The sequence below is a fragment of the Caloenas nicobarica genome, chromosome 7, assembly GCF_036013445.1.
Source record: "Caloenas nicobarica isolate bCalNic1 chromosome 7, bCalNic1.hap1, whole genome shotgun sequence".
NCBI classification, from domain to species: domain Eukaryota; kingdom Metazoa; phylum Chordata; class Aves; order Columbiformes; family Columbidae; genus Caloenas; species Caloenas nicobarica.
Genome location: NC_088251.1, coordinates 17,995,156 through 18,010,954, shown reverse-complemented (window position 1 = coordinate 18,010,954; position 15,799 = coordinate 17,995,156). Strand labels below are relative to the sequence as shown.

The window sequence follows — 15,799 nt, the reverse complement described above, 5'->3', positions numbered from 1 at the left end:
CGTCTCTTTTCGTCATAGCTTGAGAACATGTCCCTGCCTCCTCCTTTCTTCTTTCTGTCTTCTATAGCTTCAATGAACTTTTTTTTCTTCCCTGTTGCTATAGTTACACTGCCTTTGATGAAATCAGCTAGATCCTTGAAGTCAATTCTTAGCCATACTGGTTCTGGCAGTACTCTCGTCCAATGTTAGTCTTCACATAACCATTATGTCCATATTTTGGGGGGTCTTTACATGTTTGTTTCTGTTCCAGGAATACTGTTATCTATGTAACAAAATATCTTCGTAATTTCAAAAATCAAACTCAGCCTTGCAGTACACAGATCTGGCATTCAAGTCAATGGTAATTTAGGCCACAACTATTCCAGACCTTAAACTGATCCTTGCTGATTTTTAATTTGGCCATCAGTCAAAACTGAAGGGAATTGCCTGGACACTTCTCTGTTCTTCCGAAGCCTATTTTACTGTCTTCTAGGTACTCAAACTCCTACATACAGAGGATTTCAGAACATTGTATTTGCATCCTCATGTTTTTAAGGGAGGACACACAATTTCTATCTATCAACTGATGAAGTGCCCGGGACTGTGTTGAGAGGCAAGTGATGTTGCAAGGAAGGGACTGCCTCATTCTGTAAACACATGCTGAAGTTTTTGCCTTGCTTTTTCTCAGCACAAGGCTTTGAAGTTGTTCTGGGGATGTGCTGTAGGAAGAGATGTCTGGTAGCATGGGGATCTCAAAGTGTGGATGTAGCACCTGGGTGCCCAGCCACCCAGTCTGACTGGGACATGGGCTTTAGTCATTGAAGGTCACTTGAACTGTAACAAACTACATGTGGAAGGTCTGAAATGAGTGTGTTATATCCAACCTGATCTAGGAGTAACTGCAGTTGACTGGGTTTTTTATGTCCCCATTTATTATCTGTGCAGGTCTTCTGATCTCAGGCTCTATCTGATCAGTCAGTGCCAATGAGAACTCAAAGAGGGGACTGTTGAAGTGTCTCTGTTAGGTTAAGTTATGTTCAGGAATAAATGTGAAAAAGTTTGGTTCCTAAAATCCCACATGAAAGGATGCACTTCTAGAAACTCTAATCCAGCATAGAGTCCATAGAAAGTACTAAATTCGCACAGTTTTTCAGGGGGTTAGGTCTCAAACCAAATTGTATCCCAGCTTCCCAGACTTAGAGGAACATAGATACTGTTCTCTCACCAACCATTATGACTTGATCTGTTTTTAATATTTGTTTAGAATAAAGTATTTCTTGCTGGATTTTGTTCAGAAAAGCTTTTGCATAACAATTTCTAGGCTCTTCCCAGTGGAGTAATCATGTCCCCTTATGATAAACTGATGTTCAGAAATCAGGAACCCTTAAAGGATGAAATATCTTGGTGAAACCTACAGTTTATTTTGGTATAAGAAAAGATTGTCATAATTATCAGTCAGGATCTGTGCACTGAACAGCAACAGATACATTCATCACTGATTTCAGTTTTGAAAATTGCAGCCTCTGCATTTCCATCTTGTATGATATTTCCAGCTTAATTCTGAGTTCTGTGGTAAATAGGAAGTTCCTCAGTACTGCTTTGTCTCGTGAAATAACATGCATGTGGTTAGGTTATTCACAATTGTTTCCAAACATCACTGTGATACTTTTGTTTTTCTTTAGGCAAGAGCTTTCAAATTTAGTGATTGGATGTTTACTTTTGGATGTAGATAAGGCAGGGCTGAGAAACATCCTTTCTGAAGTAGATGCCACCAGAGGAGAGGGCTTTTCAGTATTCATTGAGAGAAGAAATCGTTGTTCCAGTATTTCTAGGTTTGTACTTGTCTTGCCTCTGTGATTTTCTGCCAGGTAGTGTCTTGTTAAGCAAACAAAGCAATTTAGTGATTGCAATAGATCGGGCTGATGTCAATAGAAGCAGCATCCTTAAAAGCCACAGCTGTAAGACTTTCTCCATGGAATTTGGTTTCTAATACCAGCTTTAAAATATCCTCATAACTGTGATTTATTGCTGCAGTGATCCTGTTCTTCCTCTTTCAGAATGAGAAGGCTTTGGGGCATTCCATGAGCCGTTCTAGTAACATCTCAAAGGTATGTTCCGTGATATAACTCAGTCTTTGATAAACTTGGGGATGCTGGATTTTCTTTCATTTCAAATCTGGGGTTTTATACTGTGACAATGTGACCAGTAGAAAACGCTTCTTATACCTGTCTGTCATTGATAGTCACTCCTGAAACATTAGAACTCTCTGGTGTTTTGCAGACTCTCTTTACAGGTCAAATGAAATGGAAGCTACAGTAGGTTTTCTTTTACACTGTCAGCCTCCTTAGCTTGGTAGGAGCAAGATCGATGACAGATGCCTGAGATCTTATCTTAGGGGGAAAATTGCTCCAAAAACATCACTCAAGTATGTTCTTTTATACCCTAAGCTATCTGATGTAATGTTCTCTGTAAGATATGTAGAGTCATGCACCCTGTAATATATATTGGATGTGTGCTTAAATATTATTTTATTGTCACTTCAACACCGAATTATGGATAGCGCTATGAAATGCATTGTTGGCAGGACATGACTATGTAAGTGTTTTAGAATGTTTGCTGTTAGAGGCCCTGATCCTGTGAGGGAAGCATGATTCTCTACCCATTCTAGTCACACTTCAATGTAGCCAATGGACACATCAGAAGCACAGTTACTTTGTTGTACCATTAGGAAAAAAGTATCTTCTGTCAAAGATAACTTATTACAATACATACCCTACTGCTACTTCTGCAATACAAATAAGATTTTTTTATTAGCTAGAGGCCTCACGCCTTTTTGCTTCTGCAACTACAATTACTTGGAGCCTTCATGCAAGCAAGGCTGTGCTGGTTGACCAGTATTTCTCACGGGGTGCATAAGCCTCAACCCTTCATTGCCACAGTTTATGTTGCTGGTAATAGTGACCTTTAATGACAGACTGAGTCATTATGGCTGTGACAAACTCAAGTCCCTTTTTGCTATTCTGAGTATTTCGGCATATAGGAAGCTATTAATGCCTGTCTCCAGCAAAGGAAACTGTGGCTGCATTTGATTTATGGTTTATATGAACACAGACAACTTTGACTTTGGAGCAGAAAGACAAGATTACCAGATGTCGTAAATAATGAGCAGGACAACTGGCCAGTGCACAAGGTATTGACCAAGCTGAAGGTGGTGTTATCATGGAGTGATGCAGGATTGTGTTTTACATTCAGCATCAGAAAATCTGCATTCACAGAAAGGGTTTTGAAATAAATACCATGTGAGCGTAAATTCTCATCTGTGCTTTTCTGTAGTGGGATTGTGCCTGTTCCTTCTTACCCTGGTTCTTCTTTTCTTAGGGATCCTTAATTGGATTTTCAGGTGTTGTTCAGCAGAGATGGTACTTTTGTCATTAAGTGTCATTGTACTTTTCCCAGAGTGTCTGATATTCAGCACAACAAGCCTTTTGGCAGCAGCAGTTTGGTACCCATACAAAGTTGCACAACATTCTTAATTTATCAAAAACTGGTAGCGTGGCAGTGCAGTGGGAAGGACCTTGCACTCTGGCAAAGCTCTCTCTGGGAGTGCTGGCAAGTGAGACATCAATATTTGCATTCACCTTGAAACACTGAAACATTCTACATAATCGCTGTGTGTTGCAAAAACTAAAGTTCTAAGGGGAACAGAAGTCAGCTTTGCTGGGTTCAACAGGTGAGACTTCTTGGTTGCAAACATGACCTTCCCAGAGGTATTGATGTTCTTAGTGCTCCTCTGTCACCTCTGTGTCTGATCCTTTCTGTGAACTTGCTCCACTCTGGAGATAGCTTCTAATGAGGGCAAGAGGTGGCAGTCCTGTTGCTGAAATCAGTCCCCTGATTTGCCTCATGCATCCAAACACTGCCTTGCACATCCAGGCAGTTCACTGCTAAGCTGCAACAATTTATTTTGCAGTCTACAGGTGGATTGGCTGTTGCAAGTAATTTGTAGGACAAAACAGGAAAGATTATAGCAGTGGGAAGCTGCATAGAAGCATAAATACATGGACAATTTTTCATTAGTTCTGAGGTTTAACAGGAAAGTGCCTTTTATTTCTGTTTAGGATAGTATAACAACCTGGCCAATGAGGCAGATTGAAAACATGTAAAGGAAAAAGTATGGAAATTCTTGGCTGCCCGTGTAGCCCTTTCTGAAATCCTCAGAGCTTGTTGATGCTACACCATTTTAGGAGGAGCTATTTAACCAAATTCGAGTTTAGTCAATTGCATGCTGCATTTCCAAATACGATGATATGTGCATTTACAGAAATAATGATCACACTTCCTGCAAATGAGTGTTTCAGCTATTATTCTTCCACCCAAATCTAGCTTACAGCAGAGCAATGTAGCAAATCCGCTACGAATGCTTGGCATTGACACTTGATTCAAAGCCTTTCTGGTGCTGATATGTCATTATGAACCTGCTGTGATTATTACTGTGTATCTTTCCACTGCTCTCAGTTGCGCAGTGCAATATGAGTGGAAAGGATTGAGTCACTATTCAGCCTCTAGCCAAGAGAGGATGCTGTGTTACTCAGTGTGATCAAGAAAAGCAATGCCCTGGGGCTAAAAGTGATCAAGGAGGGAGGCAGACAGATGGTGCCGCTGAAAATTATATCAGCTGGTAGAGGTAGCTGAACCTCTCCAAACATAGACCCAAGTGTTGGGGCCAGATGGATCCATCCCTTGGGAGGAAGGGGCAAAAAGGCAGTTCTCCAAGAGGCACGTGCTAAGAGAGGCTGAAGAGTTGCTAGTACATGTGGCCAAGCCAAGAATAAACAATCACCTGAATACTTGGCTAGGGATGGAGGCCAGAAGCAGCAGAAAAAGGAGTAGGGAATAAGATGTAGGAGGATCTTCATATGGTGCCATTAGGTTTTTTGCAGTCTGTTGCACGCCGGGGGATGTGGCATTCCTCCAGGTCCTCCTTGCTTTTTTGGTGTGTATATTTCAAACGCTCCTTTTAAATCTGCTCCACATGAAACGGTTGAATTTCTGTAATCTTTTCTGTGTTTGCTTTGAAATTTAAGAAAAAAGAGTGGTTAAGGCAGGTTGAATTGATTTAGTCATGGGACTTGGACACAGCCTGATTCCCAGCTTCCCTTGTTCAAGCACAGTGATGCTGATTGCAACACCCCCGATTGGCACAGGGGTATGCAGCTCAGATCCACAACTCAGCTGTTTACCCTAAGCCAGCGTTTTTGCCAAGAAGCCACTGTTCACTAGTAAATGCCTTAATCATACAAGTCACACAGAGAAATAATTAAGCTTTATAGAAGTTTCATCCTCTAAATATAGATGAAACCACAGCTAGTCACTGAGAGCAGCTAAAAAGGGGATTTTCAGTGGTGGTAATTTGTGCCCTCTGCTCTTAGATAAAGGAAGTGTGCTTACAAGCAGATTAAACAAGGTCACTAACAAAGCTGATCTGTAAACAGTTATCCTCAAATTAGTGATATTGTTTAGCTTTAAGATGTCTGATACATCCTGAAACTGATGATGTGACATATGGAAATATCTTCAGGTCATATGTGGGCTGTTCCTGTCATCTGATTGCTTTGGAGGGCTGAATTTAGCGTGGTGGGGAAGCACTTTGTAGTCTTATATTTGTGGACCTCTAAGGGGTAAACTCTGAAAATGCTAATACTGGGATCAAAGCAAAGGAATCAAAAGTGCACTCCTTAAAAAATGTAAATGTTTTGTCTTTTCTGAAGGCCTGTACAGTTTTATCTTTTGAGCAGAAGCACACTGCAAAGTATTAAATTATTCTTGGGCTGAATGGCAGCCAGTGCAGATGCAAAGTGGTAGCCTAAGCTTACTATGAAATTTAAAATCCATTTAGGCTGTTCATCAGCTTGGAACAGATTTAGAAAAGCATATGAATACACACGTCCACTGTTGCCTGAAGCTTTGATGGATTCAGTGAGCATTCGTCCATAGAAAAGCAGTCCAGGTTTTTCAGTCACAGAGCTTAGCTCCCCTGTAGTCTATCAGATGACCAAGGCTTACTGAAAGGAACTGCTTACCAGAGGTGTTTTGTTCAGGTACAGGAGCCTGGGAGTACGGAAACAAAAGTTGTTTAGAAAAATGTTTAAAATCCTTCTACTGAGCAACTGGGGAAAGAAAAAGACGGGCAAAACTGTGTAGTGTGAAGATTAAGGTATGCTCTTTTGCCACCCACAAGAGCAAGTAATCTCATGCTGTGGCTCAGCGGAGTCGTGTTCATAAGGAGTGCAATAGTCTCCCTGTGCTGTGATAAACCCCCTCTCCTGGGCCTGGATTCTTACTTCATATAGATACGAGGGCACTCTGTGAAGGAGGAACCTGCAGGAGTTCCCTCTTTTGTTTCCTCAGCCCACTCAACATATTTTGAAGAAGATTTTAAAGTCAAAGGGCTATTTTTTTGTTGTTCTTCTCTCTGCAGAACCTGTGTAATTGTTACTGGGTTTAGTCAACATTAATCCTGTGCCATAGGCAGGTTCAGTTATGCTTGGGGAGATTTTGAAAGGACAGATAGCCTCCTTTCTCTAGTGCCTTTGGCTTTGATATCTCTAAAGTTCCTGCCAGAATCCTGACTTCAGCTTCACTCCTAGTTTCTAGGCATAATTTTTATTATAGTCATATACGCTATAGAAAGTAAGGAACAAAGTTCTTCCAGCAGCTGACTGCTGGTTCCTGTCAAATTGTTACCCAACTCGTATGGTGGAGTTCATCATCCTGAAAATTTCAGATGCCTCTTTCCCACATCTTTTTTCTTCCCCGCCCCCCTCCTCCCATTCTTTTCAAGCACTTTCCATTCTAACAATGCCTCTTATCCCAGCTAAAGACCCTTGATTTTAATATGCACCGGAAGTCAAAATGGTACAAGTCTGGTAGGGAGAATTTAACAGAGACGACCAGAAGTGACTGATGTTTGATCCTGCCATGTTGGTATTTAGGAAAAGCTTTCAAAACCAGCCTGTCAGCAGGGCTGTCTGACCTTCACAATGTCCATTCTGTCCCTAGGTGGCCTGTTCTGGCTACATCAAGTGTCAGGTCAGTACAATGGGCACGACTGGTTAGCCTCATTGCGCTGCTGTTTGGATGTGCTAGTTCAGCTGGAGGCCTCCTTTGGCAAGCATGGAGTGAAAGGACCACGTCTGTTCCACAGATGAGCATTGGAGACTTTACAGCTGTAGTGCACTTCAGCGAGAGCCCTCAGCCAGCATGTACATGGAATACAGCACTTGCTGAAACCATAAAAACACAAATGTCTTGCATCCTGGCGGATGGCTGGAGCCAGGCAGTTATATTTTTTTTCTGCAGTGGCTTGAGAGAAATTATGGATGTTCCCTTGGGTTTGATCGAGACCTCCCCGCCAGCCTTCAGCCCAGGCTCAGGGCTTCTCAGCACAGCAGGCAGAACTCAGTTTTGTCACTGTGGATGAGACAAGGCTGGGGCTGCCCCTGTCAAAGGGAGAGGAGGTGAATGGGACAGGGGTGGCACAGAGTTGGATTCCCTGGGTCTTTTTATAGTTGTCCTTTCCCTATCTGAAGCCTGTTAGCTATGGAGCAACTTGCAGTGGCATTTGGTGCCTTTTACCACAAGGCCCACATCACTGTTGTTTTCTTTCTTAGATCGCTGTCTGTTCCTAGATCCTGCCAGAGGAACAGGTATGAGGTGGTTGGTCTTGGTTTGTGTGGCATAAACTAAGGAGGGAGCAGAGCCTGGGACTTTCGTTGCTTCTGGAGATGTGCCATGCAAGATAAGTGCCTGCCATGGCCATGTCTAGCAGCAGTCTTGTCTTAGTACACATTTAAATAGGATCTGTGTGAGAGAGATAAAATAGCTCTTTGGCAATGAGTTCTTCTAAAACACAGGGTGTGATAACCGTTCCTCTGATTCTCTCCCGTGTGCTTCTGCCACATTTGTCATTGTGATGTGTTAATACCAAGAGAGACAAATTTGATTCAAACAAAATTCCCAGTGGCCCATTGCAGATCACAGCACTGTGATCTCATGCTGAAAAAGCATCACAGTGCAGCGGGATTGCTTGGGGTTGGGGCGCAGATTAAAGGTAGTGGGCCTTGATTACTGGTAGTGCTTGGGACAGAACACCTCTGGGGCAGGGATGGGAGATGTCTCCACTCTAGCCAACGTGTGCTGTGGTTAGCTGTATCTCTTTAATCCCCACAGGGACTGGTGGTAGTTGGAGTTGGCTCAGTGGAGAAGACCATCACTGTGCTCCCATTGTTTTTACAGGGAAGGGAGGCAGACAGAAACTGCTGCAATGGTCTAGTGGTGCTTGAGGCATCTTTCAGCATGTCTTTTTGACAGCAGGTGCAGCTACCTTTTAGGATTTTTATTGCTGTCTTTTTTTATATATGTTTTTAGCCCAGCAGAAGAGCATAGTTTTGAAATGGGTTCAAACCCATAATCAAAATGTGAGGTCGAAATTTGGGTTGTGGAGTGTTTGGCCCCTTGCTCTATTGCTAAATTTGTATTTGTCTGAAGCTCCTGGTGCTGCAGTTCCTCCTGAGTAAAAGACTTCGAACTGTGCTTCTTTAACTCTTTGTCTGCTCAAAGGAGAGGTGTGCTCCATTATTAAGTGTGTATAGTGTTTAGTATGTTAGTTCCAGGTCCTTAGCTGAAACTTCTAGTTGGTTTTGTAGCACAAATAGTAGGGCCACAGTATTGGTCCTATTCATGTGGCACCTAGAAATGATAAAGTTTGCAGGTGTGGGGGAAAACCTTTTTTTGCTTCCTTCAGATTTCCAATTAGTGGAGGAATTCTGTAGTTAAGTTGTTTCTAACTTTTTACCTTCCATGAATAATTTAATAAGGTTTTTAGAATGTGGCAGGCCCTATTTTTTAGAATCAGATATAATTGCTAGTACTGAATTGCAGCCCAGAGTGAGACAATAGCAACTATACCCAGAAGTGCCGTCTCAGGTAAGCAGGTTATCTTGGAATATATACCCAAGCCATTGACACGTTCATTATGGCTCACTTCAAATATGACTTTATTTTCTGAGGCAGGGTAGGGGTTTTGGTGTGCAGCATGTAATTGGAAAAGGCTGAATTCTTTCAGCAACAGATCACACTGTTCATGGAGTGGGGGCAGAATGAGAACAACCAGCTATGGCAGCACATATATATATATACACACACATATGTACATATATATATGCACACACACACACATATATATAAAAAGATAAGATATATCTTCCTGATGGCAACCCTCCAGAGAGCTGTAGGCTTCCAGGCATTGCTGCCTTCAGAGCCACTGTGATTATCTAAACTCCAGTGTGGAAGGCCACACTGTGACCTCACTGAATTGCATTAGATGGGAGTGTCAATATACACAATTAACTAACTAGTGACCTTTAGTCCCGGGCTATTTTCGGCAACCAGTCTGGCTGTAAGGGTGATTCACTAGCACACAGCTCCAAGGCTTGTCAGTGGAGGTGATACTCCTCCATGCAAAGGACATGAAAGTCCACAGAGATTCAGCAAGTGATCCTGGGATTATTCAGGCTTTCAAGGCTTGGGCTACCCATCACATAATGAGCATGGCAGAAACCTGTGACGAGTACTTTAAAACTTACCATTGTTGTCACCATCATAAGCAGCCAGTTTAACCAAAGGTGCTGCTGCTGGAGCATTAAGGGTGGTTTGTGTGCCAGAAGCTACAAAGTGGTGAAGGCTTTGATTGCTTATTTTCCCAGCTGTGCCTTGTGTAGAAGCAACATCAGAGCTCCAAGATACCTGGATCCACCTCTCTCTGTTGCATTTACCCATCACATTGCCTCTTCTTTGCCCTCTTCTGGCCCAAGGCTGCTAGTGTTTCTTCTTTTCTGTGGCACCTCTCTGCCTGATAGCTGCTGTATCTGAGTCAGTAAACCCAGGCAAGCTATGTACACCTCTGCTTCTAGGACTGGCAGGACTTCTTTCTTGGGCTCTTGACAGCTGCTTCCATTTTACCATGGTCTTCTCTCGTCAGTGAGTTGTGCCTCACCATTAGAGGCTCATTGCTTTAACTGACTGATATTCCTCTAGCAACTGAAGCTAGAGAAGTGACTGGCATTAAACAAGCTCAGTAAAAGAAGTGGTTAGTTTTACCTCACTTTGCTATCCTAATCTGATTTGCAATGCGGCTGTGTAAATAGTTTCAAAAGCAAAAAGCATAGGAGGAAAGGAGGATGGACGGAGAGACAGGAGGCTCACTGAACTATGGCTTTTGGTGGCAGCCACAGGCTACGTTAACTTAAACTGATGGTGGGGCATAACTTCCTCCAGTGTTTTGTTGTTCCACTTTGTGGTGCCTTTCCAAGTGTGTTAACTTCTGCTCATATTTTGGTTGCATTTTATTATGTATGAAGATGGAGCAAAGGACCTCCCTGGTTTGAAGCAGGAAGATAGGAGGAAAAGGAAATGTGCCTCAGATGTGGGGTTTTTACAAGCTGTCCTGAATGGTGCTGGCATCTAGAAACAGAATAGTAAGTTTGAAATGCAAATGAAATTCCACAATTTCTTGTTTGTCCCAGCCTTTTGATTTCCCAAGTGGCAAGACTTCGACTGTCTTGATGCCAGGCAATTGGATGAAGAAACCAGTAACATGGTTTCAGATGGGAAATTTTGGGGCATTTAGTCTGGTCATCTGCTCTTAGACTGTCACATCATAAATACCACTGTCTTGTTTTGGAAAGCTTCATTGCTAAAGTGAAGGACTAGAGAGGTTGGATTAATTCTAAGCAGGTTATCTTCTGTGATTTTCTTACAACGTAAAACTTGAGACAGATTTATTCATTGATTTCTGACTTGAGTTCCAACAATAAATGGTTCTGTTTCCATGGCAGAACGCAACATGTTGTTTTACTGATTCAATATTTTGTTTTTACAAGATTGTTAAATGTGTCTTTTTAAATAATTCATTATTTAAGTCTTATTAATTTTCATTTGCATAATTATACCAGCAGATTATAGTGTGTCAAGTCTTTCACTAACTTGTCAATCTTTCATTAAAAAAAAAAAAGTGGTTACTGCACAAACTCTTTTTAAAAGATAGAATTTGATGTCAGAGATGTCCCTGCTTTTAGGAGAGGTTAAGCATCAAATAGAGAGCAAATTTCCAAATAATACCTGAATTCACCTTGCTTTATGATCAGCATCCTATATCATTAGCATGTGCATGTGGTGTAAAATGTGAAGAACCATAGTTTCCAGGATAAAGCAAATAATTGATCTTTAAGTCTTTAATTTGTCTCATCACAGTCATAACATAGTTCAGTTTGCTTTCTGACTCCAGGTTATTCTCTTGGGTTTTATTCTATATGTGTACCTAGCTGGGTAGGATAGAGAATAAGTTCCAGTGCCTCGCTACGGATCAAGAGGCATATGTTTGAGCCTTGGCCTCAACTCTTGGAGACCCAGCTGTAAATGGATACCTGGTTTTTTTCAGATTTGGTGCGGCTGAGACATCCCAATGTGAGGCCAGACACATTGTTCTTTGTAGTGCTGTTGGCTAGAGAAACAAAACCTTAATAGTCCTGTAACATGGAAGATGATGGTTGTAGCTATGTTTATTAATATAAAGTAGCATGTGTCTCCTAGTATACCCATCTTCTCCCAAAAAGAAAGAAGAGTATATTGTGTGGTGAGGAACCTTGCTTTTACTATGAGAGTGTAAAAGCCTGCAGCGGCCTTGTTTAAATATACTATAGCAGCTTTTAATAAATTAACTATAGAATTAAAGAGACCTGAGACAGATGGTGCGTGTGTTGCACCATGACCAGAGATCATCAAAACAGTGATGACTGAGCTCACTCTGGCGTGTCAAGTACAGAGCACTGAGTGCTTCTGTGGCAACACACATTTTGTGACCTGAGGTCTCTCCTAGTCTGGCTTTGTGCACTTGCCTGGCTCAAGTCTGGCTGGCTGTGCTGGTTTTTGTGCAGCCCATCCTGTTGTTGATACTTCTGTTGTTCTGCTGATTCATTGTTCCTTCCTGGGTTTCAGGCTTTGCTTTGCAGATGAAAAGAGCTGTAAACTTTGTTTGAATTTTGAAATGCAAGTAGTGTTTTGCAGCAGTGGATGAGTGGCACAGCCTATCCAACACCTGTGGAACATAGGAGAACCAGGTTTAAAGATTCTCTACTCTGAAGTTATCAATGCAGGTCTCCTCCTTGCCAAAACCTCTAGGAGGAGTTGAGTAGTTTTTGTTAGTGACCCACAGAATATAGTGACAGAAAATGCCTATAACAGTAGCCCATTGAGTTCCAACTATGAGACTGATGGTTCTTACCATATTGATTTTAGAGGCTTGTCTATTAAGTGTTAAATACACCAAGGGCTTAGCTTTATCTTTTTGAGTGCAGCTGAATTCTTCAGTTATTTTATTTCTCAGTGCTCTTATTGGGTCTCACAAACGTGACTGCTACCACACCTCTTCTCCAAGTAGGTGGAATAGCCTGTCTGAGAATGAGCAGGATGAAAGGCTTCACAAAGTACAAAGAGTACTTCAGGGAATGGTCTGGTTTGGCAGATGGTGCTCATGTGCCTATGCTAGTATGGAAAAGAGGTCTCCAAATAGCATCTGAGTTTCTGAATTACTGATGGTTCTGTCTTGTGGGGAAAAAAAAAATACACAACAGGCCTCTAATGTCTTGTCATCATTATAAGTGGAAGGATTAGCTATGATGTGGTAGCTAAATTCCAACTAGTCTATACACACACCTCCGTCTAATTCTGATTACTGTAGCATTGCTCATTTCCTGAGCTATTGTTCTGTGCAATGTTTGACAGCTGGCAGGTTCCGCTCCAGAGATGGCTGCATTTGACCTTGAGGTAAAACATTTCCATTCAGCTTACTACTTTTCCAAGGATGAGGCTGCATGACCTCCCTTTTTTGCATTTGACAGTAAAGCCACTTTCTTGCAACTAACCCTTGACTATCTGATACAGAGCAATATCTGACTCCATATGCTGTGTTTAACCCTAAGGGCAATTGCTGTGCATACCAAACTCTTCTGATTTGTGACTTGCTGTTTGTTTGTTTGTTTTAATTTCACTGTAGGCTGGAAGTCCAACCTCTGTCTCTGCCCCTCATAGCTTCTCTCGGACTTCTGTTACTCCATCCAACCAGGACATCTGCAGGTAAAGTGTGTTGTTTGCATGGCTACAGTGAGGCCCGTGTGAGGTTCAAATGAAGCAAAACCAAAACCGAAAAAGCACATGTATGGGGAAGTAAGCAGTGTGGGGTTCCCATTTGAAGCGTCTCATTTGTTTGACATGACTGCTGTCTAACACTGCTTGGTTGAATCCCACTGACTGTTTGGCCCTGCTATGTTTGCTGTTCCCACACTAGCCATAATTCTCATTTCTTCACTTTTAATTATATGTGTTCTCTTATGTAATTGTTTTTTACTTTCTGTGCTTTTATCCCACTGTTCTGCATGCAGTTCCAGTGCAGTGTTTTCTGAGTGTTGTCATCAAAGTCCAGTGCAGTCTGCTGTTGTCTTGAAAAATCCTCACTGCCAGAGCCCTCTGACACAAGGGGTCACTGTGACAGTAATCTGTCAGGACACATTACATGCAGCAAAGAGAAACTCCTGTGGGCAGGATCGGGGCCAGGCACTCAGGTCTGCTAAGAAAGTAAAGCCCACCTGCACTCTGAAATTCTCCAAGTCCCTCAATGACGTGGACCAGAAGACGCAGAGCACCAGTGAGTGCTTTGACTATGTGGAGCGAACACGCTCAGAAGGCAAACTGATCCCGACTCAAGAGCAGTGTTTAAGGATTAACAAATTTCATCTTAAAGAGAGGAAACCGCTAAATCTCAGGCCTCTTTCTTTTAGCAATTCTAAGCACTCCTACATCCCTTCCCTTTCCAACTACTCGAGTGCATCAGGAGGAGCAGAGAACCACAGCGCTGTGCATATCCCCTTGCTGGAGGACAAAGTGGACCATGACACCTCAAGGAGCAAAAAGCTGTTGCGCTACCTTTTTTCCTTCTCCCACACCTCCAGCACCAGCAGCCTGCATAAGTTCCACGAACTGGAGAGCTATTCCAGTCACTTCCAAGCCGAGAAATCCTCCAGTGTGCTGGTGGAAAGCACGGACTTCTGCTCCGATGATATGGGAGATGATGATGTCTTTGAGGACAGCACCTCAGTGAAATTGAAAACAAAAGAGCGGCGGGCACCACTCTGTTCAGTTGAGAAGGACAGTGACCTTGACTGCCCTTCCCCCCTCTCAGAAAATTTCCCCCCCCTCTCCCCTGTGTCCACATCGGGGGATACCTGCAGGTTGGTTTACCAGAGAACCACCTACCTTCAAGCCCTCCCATGTGTGATGGTGACCGTTCTGCTTTCCCCTGCCTTTGTGCTCTTTCTGTCTTTTCTTTCACCCTGTCACCTTGCTTTAATATGTGTGGTTTGAAGCATGCAGTCTTCTCTCTGCTGTCCTGCACCCCTCTGAGGCACTTAACAAGGCTACTAAGCAAAATAATTTCCTCTGGATTGAAACACATTCTCTTGCAATTTGTTTCAGGGTTGGGGTTCTGAGATGGTATTTTTCTCTTTATCAGTGCCCAAACTGAGAATCAGCTATGTATATTAAAGGCCAAGCTGAACATGTCTTAGCCTTTGATGAGCAATGTGTTGTCCTGACAGTCACTGCTGGTTTGGTCAGAGAGTGGGGAACAGGAGGAAAACAGACACTGTTTGAAAATTGCTCCTGAGATCAGACCAATATAGCTTGAGATTTTTTTTTTTTTAAATCTTTTCCTCAGAGTTTGTATCCCACCACACTCTTTTATTTGTAAAGGGCTGTCTGGATGCCTTAGTTGAAAGGTGCATCTGAGCACTGGGTGTCAGTGGTGAGCCTGTGTGATATCCATAGTGTGAGGTCCAAAAAAGGTTGGATGTCTTTGTTCCAACCACAGAGGATTAATCATGTGCACAGGTCATGGGAAGAACCAGCTCTGGACTGTCTCCATGGTGACTTGTCTGCAGATCTGCCCTGCTCCAGCTCCAAAATGTGGCTGAGGAGCAGGAGTCACTAAGTACAGGAGCAAATGTCCAATCCCTGTACCTCACATTTTACTATCTTAATCTTTCTCCTCCCTGACAGCACTTTCTGAAGCTGGCTTTGTTACTACTTGCCAATATTATTTGATTTCCCCTCATTACCAGCAAAATCTAGTTCCATACTGTCTTGTCATCAACAAGACGCTGTTGTAATCCACCCACTTCTTCATTTCCACTTGCCAGCTATCAGCAAGGTTGCAAGAGGCAAGATGCTACACATCAGTAAGAGATTTCAGTAATAGACAGAGACAGCAGCATGCCAGGGCGTACTTCACGTATGCTTGGTGACATATTCATTCCCTGAGCCCCTTACCATCCCCCTTTCAATTCATGACCTCTTCCACCTGGTTAGAAAGACTTAGTGATGTTTGATGCAACCCAATGGTTGTGTATAAATTAAAAAGGTTGTGTATAAATTCAACCTGGAAATCAAATACTAGCACCTGGTAGTAACACTATATCAGGTGTCCTTGTTATCTGCACAGTTATGCTGTGAGCGAAATGGGGAATTTTGCAGAGCTGATGCTTCCTTAGCGGCTCGTGCAAATTAAGAATTGGAGAGCAAAACCAGTAGTCCATTTAGAGTAGGTGTATTTTGGGGAGATTCAGTGCTGCAGCTTTGCACTGTGAATCTGTGTCCTAGAAATTGGCACTAGAAGTAATCACGCCTTTTGTGCAAAATCCAGGCTGTCTAA

The 15,799-nt window shown here is 42.6% G+C and overlaps 1 protein-coding gene across 2 annotated transcripts in view; it reads left to right on the top strand.

The window, feature by feature from the left end:
- MARCHF8 (membrane associated ring-CH-type finger 8) overlaps positions 1-15,799 on the top strand; it is a 97,916-nt gene that overhangs the window by 70,183 nt on the left and 11,934 nt on the right. The window contains exons 3-5 of one of the 2 annotated variants that reach the window (XM_065639549.1): positions 2,037-2,087; positions 13,091-13,170; positions 13,476-14,321. In XM_065639549.1, the coding sequence (XP_065495621.1) occupies positions 2,037-2,087; positions 13,091-13,170; positions 13,476-14,321 (977 nt within the window). The remainder of the gene's footprint in view (positions 1-2,036; positions 2,088-13,090; positions 13,171-13,475; positions 14,322-15,799) is intronic. The other variant, XM_065639550.1, reaches the window with a different exon arrangement.